The sequence below is a fragment of the Hemitrygon akajei genome, unplaced genomic scaffold (assembly GCF_048418815.1).
Source record: "Hemitrygon akajei unplaced genomic scaffold, sHemAka1.3 Scf000046, whole genome shotgun sequence".
NCBI classification, from domain to species: Eukaryota; Metazoa; Chordata; class Chondrichthyes; order Myliobatiformes; family Dasyatidae; genus Hemitrygon; species Hemitrygon akajei.
Window position 1 is genome coordinate 5,801,250 of NW_027331932.1, and position 15,651 is coordinate 5,816,900.

The window sequence follows — 15,651 nt, forward strand, 5'->3', positions numbered from 1 at the left end:
ATTGGAGTACAATTGATAGTTCTGGTCACCGAATTATAGGAAAGATAGCAGCAAAATAGAGAAAGTGTGTGGACTAGATTTACTGGAATATTATCTCGGTTTCAGCACCTAAGTTAACAGAGAAAGGTTGAACAAGTTAGGTCTGTTTTCCTTTTTTTTAGCGTAGAAGTTTGAGGGGGATTTGATAGAGGCATTTAAAATTATGTGGTGGACAGAGTTGACGTGGATAAGCTGTTTCCATTGAGAGTAGGGGAGATTCAAACAAGAGGACATGAGTTGAGAGTTAAAGGGCAACTGTTTAGGGGTATCACGAAGGGGAACTTCTTTACTCAGTGGTAGCTGTGTGGAAAGAGTTTCCATTTGAAGTGGTAGAGGCAGGTTCGATTTTGTTATTTAGATGTTATTAAGATGGATAGGTAGATGGACAGGAAAGGAATGGAGGGTTCTGGGCTGAGTGTAGGTAGGTGAGACTAGGTGAGAGTAAGCGTTCGGTACGGACTAGAAGGGCCGAGATGGCTTGTTTCTGTGCTGTAATTGTTATATGGTTATCCGCTTATATGTTGTCATTCTAAGGCTTCCTAAGTCACAGGTGAGGCCACATTTGGAATATTGTGAGTCGGATTGGATCCCTTATCTAACTGGGGATTTGCTTACATTGGGAGGGTTCAAAGGAGCTTCGGGAGAATGATTCCGGGATTGGAAGGTTATTATATGAGGAGTGTGTGATGGCTCTGGGATCACTGTCATGCTGAAGACTGAGGGGTGAGCCACTCGAAATCGATTGAACATTGAAAGGCCACGGGAGAGTGGATGTGGAGAGGATGTTTCCTATGGCAGGAGAGTCCATGTCAAAAGGCACGCGCTGAGAACAAAGGACTCCGAAAGTAGTCCGAAAGTGGAAAGGCGATGTGCGGGAATTCCCTTCGCCAGAACGTGGTGAATTTGCGGGATTCAATGCCGCAGGCAGCCGGGGAGGCCCAGCCATTTGGATGAGTTTCAGGCGGAGGTTGATAGATTCTTGATTAGACAATGCATGAAGGGAGACAAGGAGCAGACGAGCGATCGGGGCTGAGAGGGATATGGATCAGGGATGGGGACACGGCAGAACAGACAGGCGATCGGGGCTGAGAGGGAAATGGATCAGGGATGGGGAAACGGCAGAACAGACGGGCGATCGGGGCTGAGAGGGAAATGGATCAGGGATGGGGAAACGGCAGAGCAGACGGACGATCGGGGCTGAGAGGGAAATGGATCGGGGATGGGTAAACGGCAGAGCATTCTCGATGGCCTAATTCTGCTCCGGTGTCGTTTGGCTTTAACTGAAGTTCCCGGGTTCCTGGCTGTCAGCGTCTCGGAGGATCTACAGTGGGCCAAACACCCTCACGCCAACATGAAGAAGGTGCAAACAACATCCACAGGGAACGTTTCCCTTCGGATGGATAACATGGATACGAGGGATGTTGTACATTTGGACAAAGCCTTTCACAAGGTGCCACCCATGAGGCTGTTTACCAAGCTGAGAGCCTATGGTATTATTGGAAAGCTGCTAACATGGTTAGGGTTATGGTTGTCTGGTAGGAGGCAGTGAGTTGGAATAAAAAGGATCCATTTCTGTTTGGCTGACAGCGACTGGTGATGTTCTGAAGGGTCGTTTTTTTATGCTGTATAGAAATTATTTAGATGATGGATAGATGGCATTGCTGCCAATTCTGCTGATGTTACTAAGATTCTCTGTGGGGCAGGTAGCGTTCAGGAAAAAGGCAGAATGCAGAAGAACTTAGACAGATTAGTAGAATGTTCATTGGCAAATGGAATACAATGTTGGAAAATGCATGGTCGTGCACATTGGTTGCAGAAACGAATGTGCGGACTATTTTCTAAACGGGGAGAAAATCAAAAACAGAGAGATGCAAAGGGACATCTTCTTCCACTGCGCAATCGCATCTCTGAACGCACGAGAAATAACTCTACATTTTTGTGGTATTTATTAAAATTTGTAATCTACATTAATTTTACATCTTTGCGCCATACTGATGCTGCAAAAAAATCCAAGCTGTGTAACTGTCAGATAATAAATCAAATATCGATTCCTTTGCAAAACATCCGGTCTGAGTGGACAGAACACTTGGCCCGCTGGTCTTCACTGGTCAGGACACTGAGTACAGGTGTCGGGAGGTCATGCTGCAGTTGTACAGGATGTCGGTGAGCCCGCACAGTTTTGGTCGCCCTGCTCTGTGTAAAATGCTATTGAGCCAGAAAGAATGAACAGGGAGATTTTCAGGAATATTGCTGGGACTCGAGTAACAGAGATGGAGAGAGGAAGGGGTCTTTATTCCCTGGACCGTAGCTGTAACCTTACAGCGTTGCATAAGCTCAAGAGGGGCACAGACAGTGGGAATGCGCACAGACCTTTACCCAGAGTAGGGGTATCGAGAACCAGACGGGACAGGATTGAGGTGAGAGTGGGTGGAAAGGAGAAGGAGGGATGAATCCGTGAGGCGGAGGTGTTAGAGGAAACGGAGAGGGGAGGGAGAGAGTGTGGTAGAGAGGGAGAATCGAGAGAGATAGAGAAAAGAGGTTGGATGAGAGAGCGGAGAAACAGCAGGCGGAGAAAGGTCGAGGAAATAGGGTGAGGAAGAGCGGGATGGGGGAGGGGTGGCGAGAAAGAAGGTCATAGATGGGGAGAGGGGCTTGTCCATGTGTGGCGGGGAGAATGGGGTTGCGTAAAGAGGAGATTAGATCAGCAGGTAGGGTCAGAGACTGCAGGCGGGATTTTGAGAGGATGAGGTGAGTGAGAGTGGAGGAGAGATAAGGAAGGGAAAGACGGGGTAATCATTTGATTCAAGTCGGCTCTCCGGGCTGTTGACAGAGAATCTGGATCTTTCCAGGAATATCTGGGCGGGAAGGTGCGGACTTCTCGCAGATGAAATGGTGATTATCATGAAGGCAGTTGCTACGCCATTTATTCGATTGACATACACTGCAGGAGGAGCTTCCAGAGGAAATCTTGTACAGCCGTCCAAAGTCAAAATTCCTATTAATAAATGGTTAAAAAATAACTTTGAACAGAGGCAAAACAGACCCGGCGCGCAAAGCGAAACCGTCGCCAAACTAGTCCCATTAAACTAGGCAATCGCCACAGTCCTGTGTCGTTCCCAAAATAATTCCAGTGTCCCAATGTATCCCCACTGCTTGTGTCAGTCACCATATTATCCAACTACACCACTTCCCCCACAGCCTCCGGCCCGTCGTCCCGCGGTCCCCACAGTCCTGTGGCAGTCCCAATGCGAATCGAACACCCCCTCTTTCTCCTCTCAGATCTATTTCAGTCCCCAAACAAATCACACTCTCCCATCCTCCTCCCTTAGACTTCCGCCGTACCGAAATTAGTCACAAAGGCACACTGTCTTCATGCAGCCCTGTGTCGGTCCCCAAATCCATCCCACGACCCTTCCTCTCCCGACAGTTAATGTCCGTCTCCAGGTTAATCTCATTGCCCCTCACCATTCCCTCAGCCCTACGTCAGTCGCAATCTGCACCCACTGACCGGCTCTGTGCCCGCATCCCTGTATCAGTCTTGAAACTAATCGACTTGCCCCACACTCTCCCCTCAGATCAGTGTCAGACCTCAAACTGATCCTGCTGCACTACTCTCTCTCACAGAGCAAGACCTGTCGTCAAACTAATCCGACTCTGCCTCCTTCTCCACACAGTTGTGTCAGTCACCAAAATAATTCCACTGCATCTCCCATCCCCACAGCCCTTCGTCAGTCACCAAAATAAACCCCAGAGCCCACTGACAATCGTCAAAATATTTTACTGCCCTGTCCCGCACCAGACACATCCCGCTCCCTAAACATACTCCCCTTGTATCATCCTGTCCCGACAAAAAATCCCATCACCCCGCTTTCTTCCCACAAACCTATTTCAGTTCGTAAACTAATCTCATTGTTTCCCCTCAGGACAGTGTCAATCCCCATCTCCGAGCCCACAGATCAGTCCAAATCTCACCCGGTCGTGCACTGACCAATCCAGTAAACTTGGTTTTGGGGGACAAGAGAGCGGGAAACAAAACTCTGTAAAATTAAAATCCTTTGATTAATGCTGAGAATCGAAAACTATTTACGGAAGAGTGTGCAGGGACGGAATGGATGGAGGTTCTCACTTTGACTGAGCCCGGGAATATGTTTTGGGAAGAGGTGGAGGGAGATTCACTCTGTGTCTGACCCCGGTAGTGTGTGATGGGATAGTACAGAGGGAGCTTCACTCTATGTATAACCCCGGGAATGTATGATGAGGAGGTGTGGAGGAAGCTTCACTTTGTGTCTGGCCCCGGAATGTTTCATTGGACCGTGTGGATGGAGCGTCACTTTGCCGCCCCCAGGTAGTGCGTGATGTGACGATGTGGAGAGATATTCACTCTGTCTTCCCCCTAGAGTGTGTGACGAGATGGTGGGGAGGGAGCTTCACTCTGTGTCTGACCCGGGGATTGTGAGACAGAAGTGTATTGTGAGTTATCATTCTGTGTCTGAACCCGCGGGTGTGTGATAATTCCTGTGTTACTGTGGGATCTTTTCGTGCTGTGATACATACCTCCTCATCCCTTGATTTGATTTCCAGCAGCCATGAATTACGGTTTGAACATTCGTGAATCGCTTTGCGGAAAGATGTTTCAAACGTGGATACGAAATAACACCGGTCTTTATTTGCGACCCAGTCCTTGGAACACGTTTGCTCTGGAAAACAGGAACAAGGAACAATGAGACTCCCTTCACTCCCTCCCTCCCTTCAGAGTGAATCTCCATTCTCCCATCACACACACCCGGTGTGCCACACAGAGTGAATTTCACTCCATGCTTTCTCATCACGTACAGCTGAGGTCAAGAACAGTGTGAATCTCCCCACACACCGCCCAATCGCACATTAACAAGGATCAGGCACAGGGATGTTCCCCCAAACCATCCATCACACACTCCCGGGGTCAAAACACAGACTGAATCGCGTACCACACTGTCCTATCGTACATTAACAAGGATCAGGCGCAGTGAACTTCCCGCAAACCATCCATCACACACTCCCGGGGTCAAGGCAGAGTGAATCACGTACCACACTGTCCAATCGCAAACACCCGGGGAGAGACACAGAATGAAGTTCCGTCCACAACGTCCCATCACAGATTCAGAGGATCGGGCACAGAGTGGAGTTCCACCACACTCTTTCATCGCACACACCCGGGATCAGACACAAAGTGATTTTCCCTCCACATCGTCCCATCACACACCCTCAAGCTCAGACACGCAATGAAACTACCTCGGCACCGTCCCATCACAGGCACCCGGAGTCAGTTATAGAGTGAAGGTCCCTGCAGGCCATTAAATCACAAACATCCTAACTGGGCAGACACAAATTCGGGTTCCATCTGCAATGTCGTGTCACACATTCTCGAGGACAGTCGAAGAATGAAGCTCTTGTCCCACGATCCCATCATACTCTCCCAGTGTCAGACACAGAGTGATGCTACTTCCACACTGTCCCATCATACTTCCCAGTGTCAGACACAGAGTGATGTTCCTTCCACACTGTCCCATCACACTCTCCCAGTGTCAGACACAGAGTGAATCTCCCTCCACACGGTCCCATCATACTCTCCCAGTGTCAGACTCAGAGTGATGCTACTTCCACTCTGTCCCATCATACTCTCCCAGTGTCAGACTCAGAGTGATGCTACTTCCACTCTGTCCCATCATACTCTCCCAGTGTCAGACACAGAGTGATGCTTCTTCCACTCTGTCCCATCATACTTCCCAGTGTCAGGCACAGAGTGATGCTATTTCCACACCGTCCCATCATACTCTCCCAGTGTCAGACTCAGAGTGATGCTACTTCCACACCGTCCCATCATACTCTCCCAGTGTCAGACACAGAGTGATGCTTCTTCCACACCGTCCCATCATACTTCCCAGTGTCAGGCACAGAGTGATGCTACTTCCACACCGTCCCATCATACTCTCCCAGTGTCAGACTCAGAGTGATGCTACTTCCACTCTGTCCCATCATACTCTCCCAGTGTCAGACACAGAGTGATGCTCCTTCCACACTGTCCCATCATACTCTCCCAGTGTCAGACTCAGAGTGATGCTACTTCCACACTGTCCCATCATACTCCCCCAATGTCAGACTCAGAGTGATGCTACTTCCACACTGTCCCATCATACTCTCCCAGTGTCAGGCACAGAGTGATGCTACTTCCACACTGTCCCATCATACTCTCCCAGTGTCAGACACAGAGTGATGCTTCTTCCACACTGTCCCATCATACTCTCCCAGTGTCAGACACAGAGTGATGCTACTTCCACACCATCCCATCATACTCTCCCAATGTCAGACTCAGAGTGATGCTACTTCCACACTGTCCCATCATACTCTCCCAGTGTCAGACACAGAGTGATGCTACTTGCACACCATCCCATCATACTCTCCCAATGTCAGACTCAGAGTGATGCTACTTCCACACTATCCCATTATACTCTCCCAGTGTCAGACACAGAGTGATGCTACTTCCACACTGTCCCATCATACTTCCCAGTGTCAGACACAGAGTGATGCTACTTCCACACTGTCCCATCATACTCTCCCAGTGTCAGACACAGAGTGATGTTCCTTCCACACTGTCCCATCATACTCTCCCAGTGTCAGACTCAGAGTGATGCTAGTTCCACACTGTCCCATCATACTCTCCCAGTGTCAGACACAGAGTGATGTTCCTTCCACACTGTCCCATCATACTCTCCCAGTGTCAGACTCAGAGTGATGCTACTTCCACACTGTCTCATCATACTCTTCCAGTGTCAGACACAGAGTGATGCTCCTTCCACACTGTCCCATCACACACGACCGGGGTCAGCCTCAGACTGAAAATTTCACCCCACCACACTATCACACACTCCTTGGGTCCAACATGGAGTGAAGCTCCCTGCGCACTCTCCCATCATACAGCCCTGCGGACAAACACAGAGCGAAACTCCCTCCACACTACCCTATTACACCTGTTCGTGATCAGTGAGGAAATTGTGTACAGTTCTGGCCAACGAATTATCGAAAAGATGTCAACAAAATAGAGACAGTACAGATCATTTACTAGAATGTTACCTGGGTTTCCGCACCAAAGTTACAGAGAAAGGTTAAACAAGTTAGGTCTTTATTCTTTGGAGTGTAGAGTGTAGAGAATAGAGTGGAGCAGGTTAAGACCTATAAGTATCTGGGAGTACAGTTAGACGAGAAGCTAGACTGGACTGCCAACACAGATGCCTTGTGCAGGCAGGAAGGCACAGAGTCGACTGTACTTCCTTAGAAGGTTGGCGTCATTCAATGTCTTTAGTGAGATGCTGAAGATGTTCTATAGGTCAGTTGTGGAGAGCGCCCTCTTCTTTGTGGTGGCGTGTTGGGGAGGCAGCATTAAGTAGAGGGACGCCTCACGTCTTAATAAGCTGGTAAGGAAGGCGGGCTCTGTCGTGGGCAAAGTACTGGAGAGTATAAAATCGGTAGCAGAGCGAAGGGCGCTGAGTAGGCTACGGTCAATTATGGAAAACCCGAACATCCTCTACATAGCACCATTCAGAGACAGAGAAGCAGTTTCAGCGACAGGTTGCTATCGATGCAATGCTCCTCAGACAGGATGAAGAGATCAATACTCCCCAATGCTATTCGGCTTTACAATTCATCCGCCAGGTGTAAGATATGTTAAAGTGCCGGGGTTAGGACTCAATGTATTTAAGTAAACTACTTAAGAACTTTTTAAAAGGTATTATTAATGCTTTTTGAAGAGTGATTTAGATGCATATCATATTTTTACTGAGTTAAGTATTGTATGTAATTAGTTTTGCTACAACAAGTGTATGGGACATTGGAAAAAAAATGTTGAATTTCCCCATGGGGATGAATAAAGTATCTATCTATCTACCTAGAGGGTTGAGGGCGGACTTGACAATGAATTTAAAATTATGAGGGGGATATATAGAGTTGACGTGTATAAGCTTATCCCATTGAGAGTAGGAGAGATTCAAACAAGAGGACATGAGTTGGGAATTCAGGGGAAAACACACATGACGCCCCCCCCCCAACAAAATGCACTCATTCAGCCCCTCTTCCCACCATAGCTTCCCATCAGAGGCACACTATGTCAAACACAGAGTCCTATCACATACACACGGGGTGAGACACAGATTTAAGCTCCTTGCACACCGTCCGATCACACACTCACACGGTCTGACGCAGATTGAATCTCTCTCTCCACGGGCCCATCACAGACACCCGGGGTCAGACGTAAATTGAAGCTCACTGCCTTTCGTGCACTCACACCGTACAGTCACACTCTTACGGGGTCAGATTCTGGGTGTTTCTCATTCCACACCGTCTCAGCACACACTCCTGGGGTCTGACAGAGTGAGGCTCCCTCTACACCACCCCTCACACACTCCCTGGGTCAGAGAACAGAATTTTGATCTCTCCACAAAGTCCAATCACACACGGCCTTGGTCAGACACAGTGCGAATCTCTTCTCCACGGCTCCATCACACACTCCAATTGTCAGACACAGAAATAAACTCCCTCAGCGCACATTACAAATTTCAGAGGGAGAGTGATTCCCCCTGTACATCTTCTCAGCGCACCACACAGCAAAGTACCAGACACAGAAGTAAGCTGCCCCCACACGGCCCCATCCCAGACTCACCGGGTCAAACACAGAGTGAATCACCCTCCATACCTTCTTTTCACACACTCCCGATGTCAAGCACAGAGTGACGCTTCCTCTCTCCATGCCTGCCCTGTGATGAGGAGCGGGTGAAAGAAGGGGATGATGCCTCACCTCCTCTGCTGGTCAACAATTCACAGATTTGAGCTTTGGTTTCGTTGACTGATCTGTATTTCGTTTCCATCTCAGTGAACTGGTGACGGAGATCGCTGTGCAGTCGTTTAAGATCGGATAGGTTAGAGTTGAGCGCAGAGAGCTTGGATTGAAGGGTTGAGTTTAACTCATGGTAGTTTCGGTCGGAGGTAAACTGAGACTGAGGAATCTGTGATACTGAGAGAGATGGTGAAGGATGTTTAGAGTTTACAGTGACACGTGAGTCAGCGTCACGCTACCGAACGGGTCACAGAGAGTGTTGTGTCAGTGCCACGATGCGTTGGTGGCACAGTGAGAGGCGTCGGGGCCACCTTGGGGGGCGTGTCTATGTCACGCTGTGGGGTTTATCAATGTCCCGGTGAAGGTTTTGTTGTTGTTCCCATGGCGTTCTGCGTCAGTATCTTGCGGGGCATGTCCGAGTTGCTGTGAGGGATGTATCGATGTCACGGTGGTAGGTGTGGCTGTACCCAGGAGACAGGTGTACCGGGGTACAATGAAGTGTATCGCGATGTCAAGGGGACGAAAATGTCTCATTGAGGGGCCTTGTGGTGTCAGGGTGTTTGGAGTATCTGTGTCATGGTGTGGGGTGTGCTGATCTCACAGAGAGGGGTATGTCTGTGTCACGGTGAGCGACGTGTCATTGCTGCAGTGTGTGTGTGAGTGACACGCTGATGTGTGTGTTGGTGTCACGGAGAGTACTAATGTCGGTGTAATTGTGAATTAGTAGGTTTGCCTGTGTCAGGATGATGTGTGGGTAATTGCCTCAGTGAGTGGTGCATCTCTGTTATATTGAGGGGTGATACGGTCTCGGTAAGGGTTGTTAAAGTGACTTCTGAGTGTTTGTCACGATGCGGTGTGTAGCGGATCACGTTGAGGAGCGTGAAGTTGCCACGGTGTACGGTATCTCAGTGTCACGGTGAAGAGCGTGTCGGTGTCACTTGAGCAGATTACCAGTGACACGATCAAGGGCATGACGATGTTACAGTGAGGGGTACGTTGCGGTCAGTGTGACTGCCCCGTGTGTGTCACGGCGGTGGTCGTGTCCGTGTCGCGGTTAGGAGTGTATCTGTGTCCCGTTGAAGGTCGTGACCGTGCTACGGTAACAGCATTGTTGATGTTATGGTGAATGTCGTGTCGGTGTCAGGATGAGTCCTGATTGTGTTACGGTAAAGGCCGTGTTTTTATCACGGTTAGGGGTGTGTCCGTGTTGTGGTGATGGGTTTTAATCGGTATTACGGTAAGCGGCGTGTCGGTGTCACTGTGGTGTTTTACAATAACTATTCATTCCACTCTCTTTATTTACGGTCTGACTCCACCCTGAGCCCGTTCCACTCACTATGGATCGAGAGACCGACCACAATCACGATGAGGGCGGACGTAACTAGGCAGAGTAGGCAGATCAGACGGTGCGGTCTATTCCCGATCTTCACTTTCGACTTCCGTTCTTGCGCAGCTGTGGAGAGACCACACCAGCATAAGACCATAAGATATAGTAGCAGAATTAGGCGATTAGGACCATCGAGTCTGCCCCGCCATTCAATTATGGGCCAAAGGAATTCTTCCAGTCATCCCCACTCCCCTCCCTACTGCAGATACCCATTAATGCCCGGGTTAATCAAGAGCCTATCTGTCTCTGCACCCAATAATTTTGCTTTCACAGACGCTCGTGGCAACATATTCCACAGATTTAACAACCTCTGAACAAAGTAATTTCTCCGCATCTGAGTTCTAAAAGGACGTCGTTCAATCCGGAAGTCGTGGTCACTTGCCCTAGAATCGCTTACCATTGGAAATAACATTTCCATATCTAATCTGTACAGGCTTTGAAGATTCGGTAAGTTTCTATGAGAGGCCCCCTCTTTCCCCTGAACTCCAGGGAATACAGCCCAAGAGCTGCCGAAAGATCCTCATACAGCGACCCTCTCATTCCTGGAGTCATTCTCCTGAATCTTCTCTGAACCCTCTCCAATGTCAATATTTATGAGAAGCCCAAAGCTGCACACAATACTCTCAGTGTGGTCTCACGAGCGCCTTTTGGTGCCTCAACATCACATCCTTGTTCTTATATTCTCTACCTGAATGTCAACATTTCATTCGCTTTCTTCACCACCAACTGAACTTAGGGGTTAACCTTTAGGGTCTCTTGCAAAACTACTCCCAAATGCCTTTGCAACTCTGCATTTTGAATTCTCTCACCATCTAAATAATAGTATTTTTGTTTATTTCATCTTCCAAAGTGCATGTCCATACAATTTCCAACGTTGTGTCTCATTTGCCACTTCTTTGCCCATTCCCCTAAACTATCTGCGTCCCTCTGTAAGCTCTCTGTTTCCTCAACACTTCCCGCTCCTCCACCTTTCTTTGTATAATCGGCAAATTCTGCACAAGTCCATGACTCACATGGTCCAAATCTTTGACAGACATTGTAGAATTCAGCGGTCCCAACACCGACCCCTGTGGAACTCCACTGGTAACCGGTAGCCAGCCAAAATAGGATCCCTTCATTCCCACACTCTCTTTTCTGCCGATCAGCCAATGCTCCACCCGTGCTAGAAACTTCTCTGTAATTCTACGGGCTCTGCTCTTCCTAAGCAACCTCATGTGCGGTACATTGTCAAAGGCCTTCTGAAAATCCAAAAACTCTATCGATTCCTGAAAGATCATTGTTGACGCCTCGGCAATCTCTCCGCCTACTTCCTTCAGAACCCGAGGGTGCAGTCCATCAGGTTAATGAGAATTAATCCAAGTCACTGACATCCTCAGTTACTTTCAGCCGTAACCGCTGAGAGTCCAAATTCCTTGACTCGGCAAAGGCTGAGAACTGTCTGACTGATTCCTGAGGTGTTTTACTCTCTCCTATGCGATTGATTAAGTTGGAGTTCTGGGTGTTGTCTCCGTCAACTTCATTTGGGAGCTTGACTGGGTCCCTCAGGGGAGGCTTATCCGGATGATTATGATACAGGGGATCCACGGGGAATCGGCCGTCTGGATTCAGTGTTTATTATTTTTTCACTGTTGTATTATTGTCTGCCCACTTTTTGTTCTTTTTCCACAAATCGGATACATGACGGGCTAAACTCTTACATTCTCCAGCCAGATCTGTGACTGATCTACTGTCGCATTGAACTTTTTAATTTGGCAGTTTTCAACATGATCCACAAGAGTAACCATCTTTACATCATGTGCAACTCACAAACACACCCATCTACAAATTCAACCCGATCATTTATACACATTACAGACAGGAGGTGGAACGAGCTCGCAGATGAATTAAAATTTGAAACACTTGGGCAAATGACACCGGACGCTTTCAGAATGGCGTCACTACTGTGAACTCTGACCTGTTTGTGCAGTAGTTGGCATCCCTCCGGGTCCCGAGGTGATGTGAGCATTGTCTTCCTCATCGATGAGGGGATCGTCTCTCCGAAAGTTCAGCTCTGAGTAGGTGGAGATCAAACCATCTGGGAGAGAGAGTCGGACAGGCCGGTCAGGGAGAGAATGAGACAACGGTAGAGAATGAGGGAAAGAGTCGCGGAGAGAGAGAAGAGACAGCAGAGGAGAGAGAGGAGTAAGCGAGAAGGAGAGAGGGGTAATCGGGGGAATGTGAAAGAGAGGGAGCAGAGAGTGTGGGAAAGGGGAGAATGGGGAAAGGTAAGTAGATAGAGGGGAATGTCAACGCAGAGGGCAGGAGTCGTAGAAGGGGAGAGATGTGGAAAAGAGAGAGAGAAGAGTTGGGAATGGGGAGAAAGCGTGAGAGTGTGCGGTAGGGAAAGGAAATAGTGGAGGAAAAGAAGAGGATCAGAGAGGATCAGTGTGTGAGAGATAGGGGAAGAAAGAAGGAGGCAGGGGAGAGAGAGGAAAGAGAGTGATGAGAGAGTTGGTTTGGAACGGTGTCAGTGTTATAAACATTTTATAAAGTTCTCGTTCCTCTCTGACTCCTGCCACTCTCCTCCCTCCTCGCCACTCTTCCCAAGGTGTTTCCTGCTCACCGGCCATGCCACAGCACTCCCTGCTCCCGCACCCGCCCCATCACACAGCTCCCCTCAGTGCCCCCAGTTTAACCCCCTCTCACGGTACTCACACCACACAAAAAAAATCATGGGATTTTCTGCACCGACCCCACCCAGAGAAACTCCTCATTCCTTTCCACAGTCCTCCCTCTGTACAACCCCGCCTGTTGCTCTGTCTCCACCCCGACCCATCCCAGAGCGCTCCTTCCTCACCGACCCTCCCATAGAGCCCGTCTCTCATTCCTTTCCACAGTCCTCCCTCTGTACAACCCCGCCTGTTGCTCTGCCTCCACTCCGACCCTTCCCAGAGCGATCCTTCCTCACCGACCTACCCATAGAGCCCGTCTCTCATCCAGTCTCGCTCGCATTGCTCCTGACCTATTGACTAATAGGGAACAATCAGGGTTAACTGTGCGCTTGGGATGAGATTTCTCGACAGGAAGATGCACATCATCTGATCAGAGTCAAACCAATAAAGAGAAACTGACCTCCATTCGTCCGGACCTGGGGAGCAGAGAGGGATTTAAAATGAAGTTCCACATACGATACATCAGGTTTAGCTGGGGACAGAACAGTGAGAGTCAGAAACAGGGTGAGGCTCCCTCCACACCGTCCCATCACACACTCCCGGGGTTAGACACAGAGTGAATCTCTCTCCACACCGTCCCATCACCCACTCCCGGGGTTAGACACAGAGTGAATCTCTCTCCACACCGTCCCATCACACACTCCCGGGGTTAGACACAGAGTGAATTTCTCTCCACACCGTCCCATCACACACTCCCGGAGTTAGACACAGAGTGAATCTCTCTCCACACCGTCCCATCACACACTCCCGGGGTTAGACACAGAGTGAATCTCTCTCCACACCGTCCCATCACCCACTCCCGGGGTCAGACACAGAGTTAAATCTTCCTTCACTCTGTCCCATAATGGGGGACAGACTGCTCTTTGGAGCGTACAAGCTTGTGGGGGTCTTGGCAGAGGTATTTAAAATTATGAGGGGGATCGAGTTGATGTGGATAGGGTTTTTCCATTGAGAGCATGGGAGATTCGAACAAGAGGACATGATTTGAGAGTTAGGGGGCAAAAGTTTAAGAATAGTAGGAAGGGGAATTTCTTTACTCAGAGAGTGGTAGCTGTATGGAACGAGCTTCCAGTAGAAGTGGTAGAGGCAGGTTCGGTATTGTCATTGAAAGTGAAATTGGATAGGCATATGGATATGAAAGAAATGGAGGTTTATGTGCTGAGTGCGGGCCAGTGGGACTAGGTGAGAGTAAGCGTTCGGCACGGACTGGAAGGGCCGAAACGGCCTGTTAACGTGCTGTAATTGTTATATGGTTGTTATATGGTTTATATTATACAGTCCCGTGATCAGAAAAGAAGTGACGCTCCCTCCACTCCGTCCCATCACACACTACCGGAGTCAGACACAGAGTGAAGCTCCCTCTACACCCGCCATTACAAACTCCACGGGTTAGAAAGAGACTGAAACCCCCTCACTCCATCTCTGCCCCACTCACCTCCCGATGGAGACAGTGAGTCCGGTTTTACGAACTGCTTTTTCATGTAGGTCTCGCTCTTGGCCATCCTGTCGCTGGCCCTCTGCGTCTCTGAGCTCAGCGAGGGGAAGCAACCGTTGTCAGAGGAAGCCTGTGTTGACAAGTGGATCAGAACGAGACCAGCAAACACCGGATGAGCAGCCGAAGAGGAGAGGAGCCGACAGCAGAGAGAGGAAGCGCTGGGGACGAGGGAGATTGAGGGTGTGAGAGGGGGTAGTCTGTAGCGATTAGAGTGGCGCGGGGAGAAGAGTAGTGCAAGTGGAGAGAAACAGAGTGAGGGAGAGCGAGGGGAAGGTTACGGTTTGGCGGAAAGAGAATCGTGAATTACAGGGGTTAGAAAAGGGTATCACTGAAAGAAGGGGAGGGCAAAAACTGGGAGGGAATGGAGAGAGGGGGTAGAAATAGAAAGGGAGGATTGTTGGAGAGATTCAATTTCGCCCCTCTCTCCAGCTCTCTGCTTTTTCCTCTACTCCCTCTCTCTCCTCTGCATTTCTATCTCACATCCTTCACTGAAAGCAGGGGGCGAAGTGAAAGGAAATGGGGGCTTTTGAAATGGGGGTGAGGGTATTGGATAAAGGGGTGAAAGTGCGGGAGGCGATGTGCTGTAGCGGTTGTGTGCCGAACAAGTACTCCCGGGATCAGACATAAGTGCAGCTACTTCCATACTGACCCATTGCACAGTCCCAGGGTCACAAACAGAGCTAATATGCCGCCTCACAGTCCTATAACACATTAACGGATTCAGAAACAGATCGAATCTCCCTCTTCACTCCCAGTTTTTCAGCGTTCCTGTAGTCTCCAACACAGAGTCTGTCTCAGAGATTATAAGTGTGTCTGAGAGACCAGAAGTGGAACAGAGGAGGGTGGGGGAGTGGAAAGAGGGCTGTGGAGGGGTGGTGAGTTTCCAGTCAGTGGGCGGAAATGGTGTGAAACCACACGACTGGCCTGTACACACAGAGACGTAGAGAAGCTCAGAAGCGTGAAATCGATATCCGGTGGAAATGAGCAGCAGAAACTCCAACGTTGTGCAAGGAGTTGACCACGTGTCTGACCCCGGCAGTGTGTGATGGGGGAGTGGTGGAGTGTGGAGAGCCATTCACTCTGTTTCTGCCACCTGGGTTGTGAAATAGGACGGTGTGGAGCGCGACTCACCATGTGTCTGACTCCAGGAATG

The 15,651-nt window shown here is 49.3% G+C and overlaps 1 protein-coding gene across 1 annotated transcript; it reads right to left on the reverse strand.

Moving 5' to 3' along the window:
- Positions 1–5,345: 5,345 nt before the first annotated feature.
- LOC140720739 (uncharacterized) lies at positions 5,346–15,257 on the reverse strand. The gene is made up of 7 exons (XM_073035568.1): positions 15,148–15,257; positions 14,439–14,568; positions 13,404–13,475; positions 12,247–12,366; positions 10,242–10,358; positions 8,867–9,082; positions 5,346–5,362 (listed from the first exon to the last, which is right to left on the reverse strand). Exons 1-7 carry the CDS (start codon positions 15,208–15,210, stop codon positions 5,346–5,348), a joined length of 735 nt encoding a protein of 244 aa, XP_072891669.1. The 5' UTR covers positions 15,211–15,257.
- Between the last annotated feature and the right edge of the window lie 394 nt (positions 15,258–15,651).

Coding starts and splice junctions, on each gene's coding strand:
- LOC140720739 (XM_073035568.1), bottom strand. CDS start 15,210: ATGTGTTATAGGACTGTGAGGCGGCATATTAGCTCTGTTTGTGACCCT. Junction 14,569..15,147: donor ACCCTGGGACTGTGCAATGG/GTCAGTATGGAA, acceptor TTGTCAACACAG/GCTTCCTCTGACAACGGTTG. Junction 13,476..14,438: donor CTCACTGTCTCCATCGGGAG/GTGAGTGGGGCA, acceptor TTCTGTCCCCAG/CTAAACCTGATGTATCGTAT.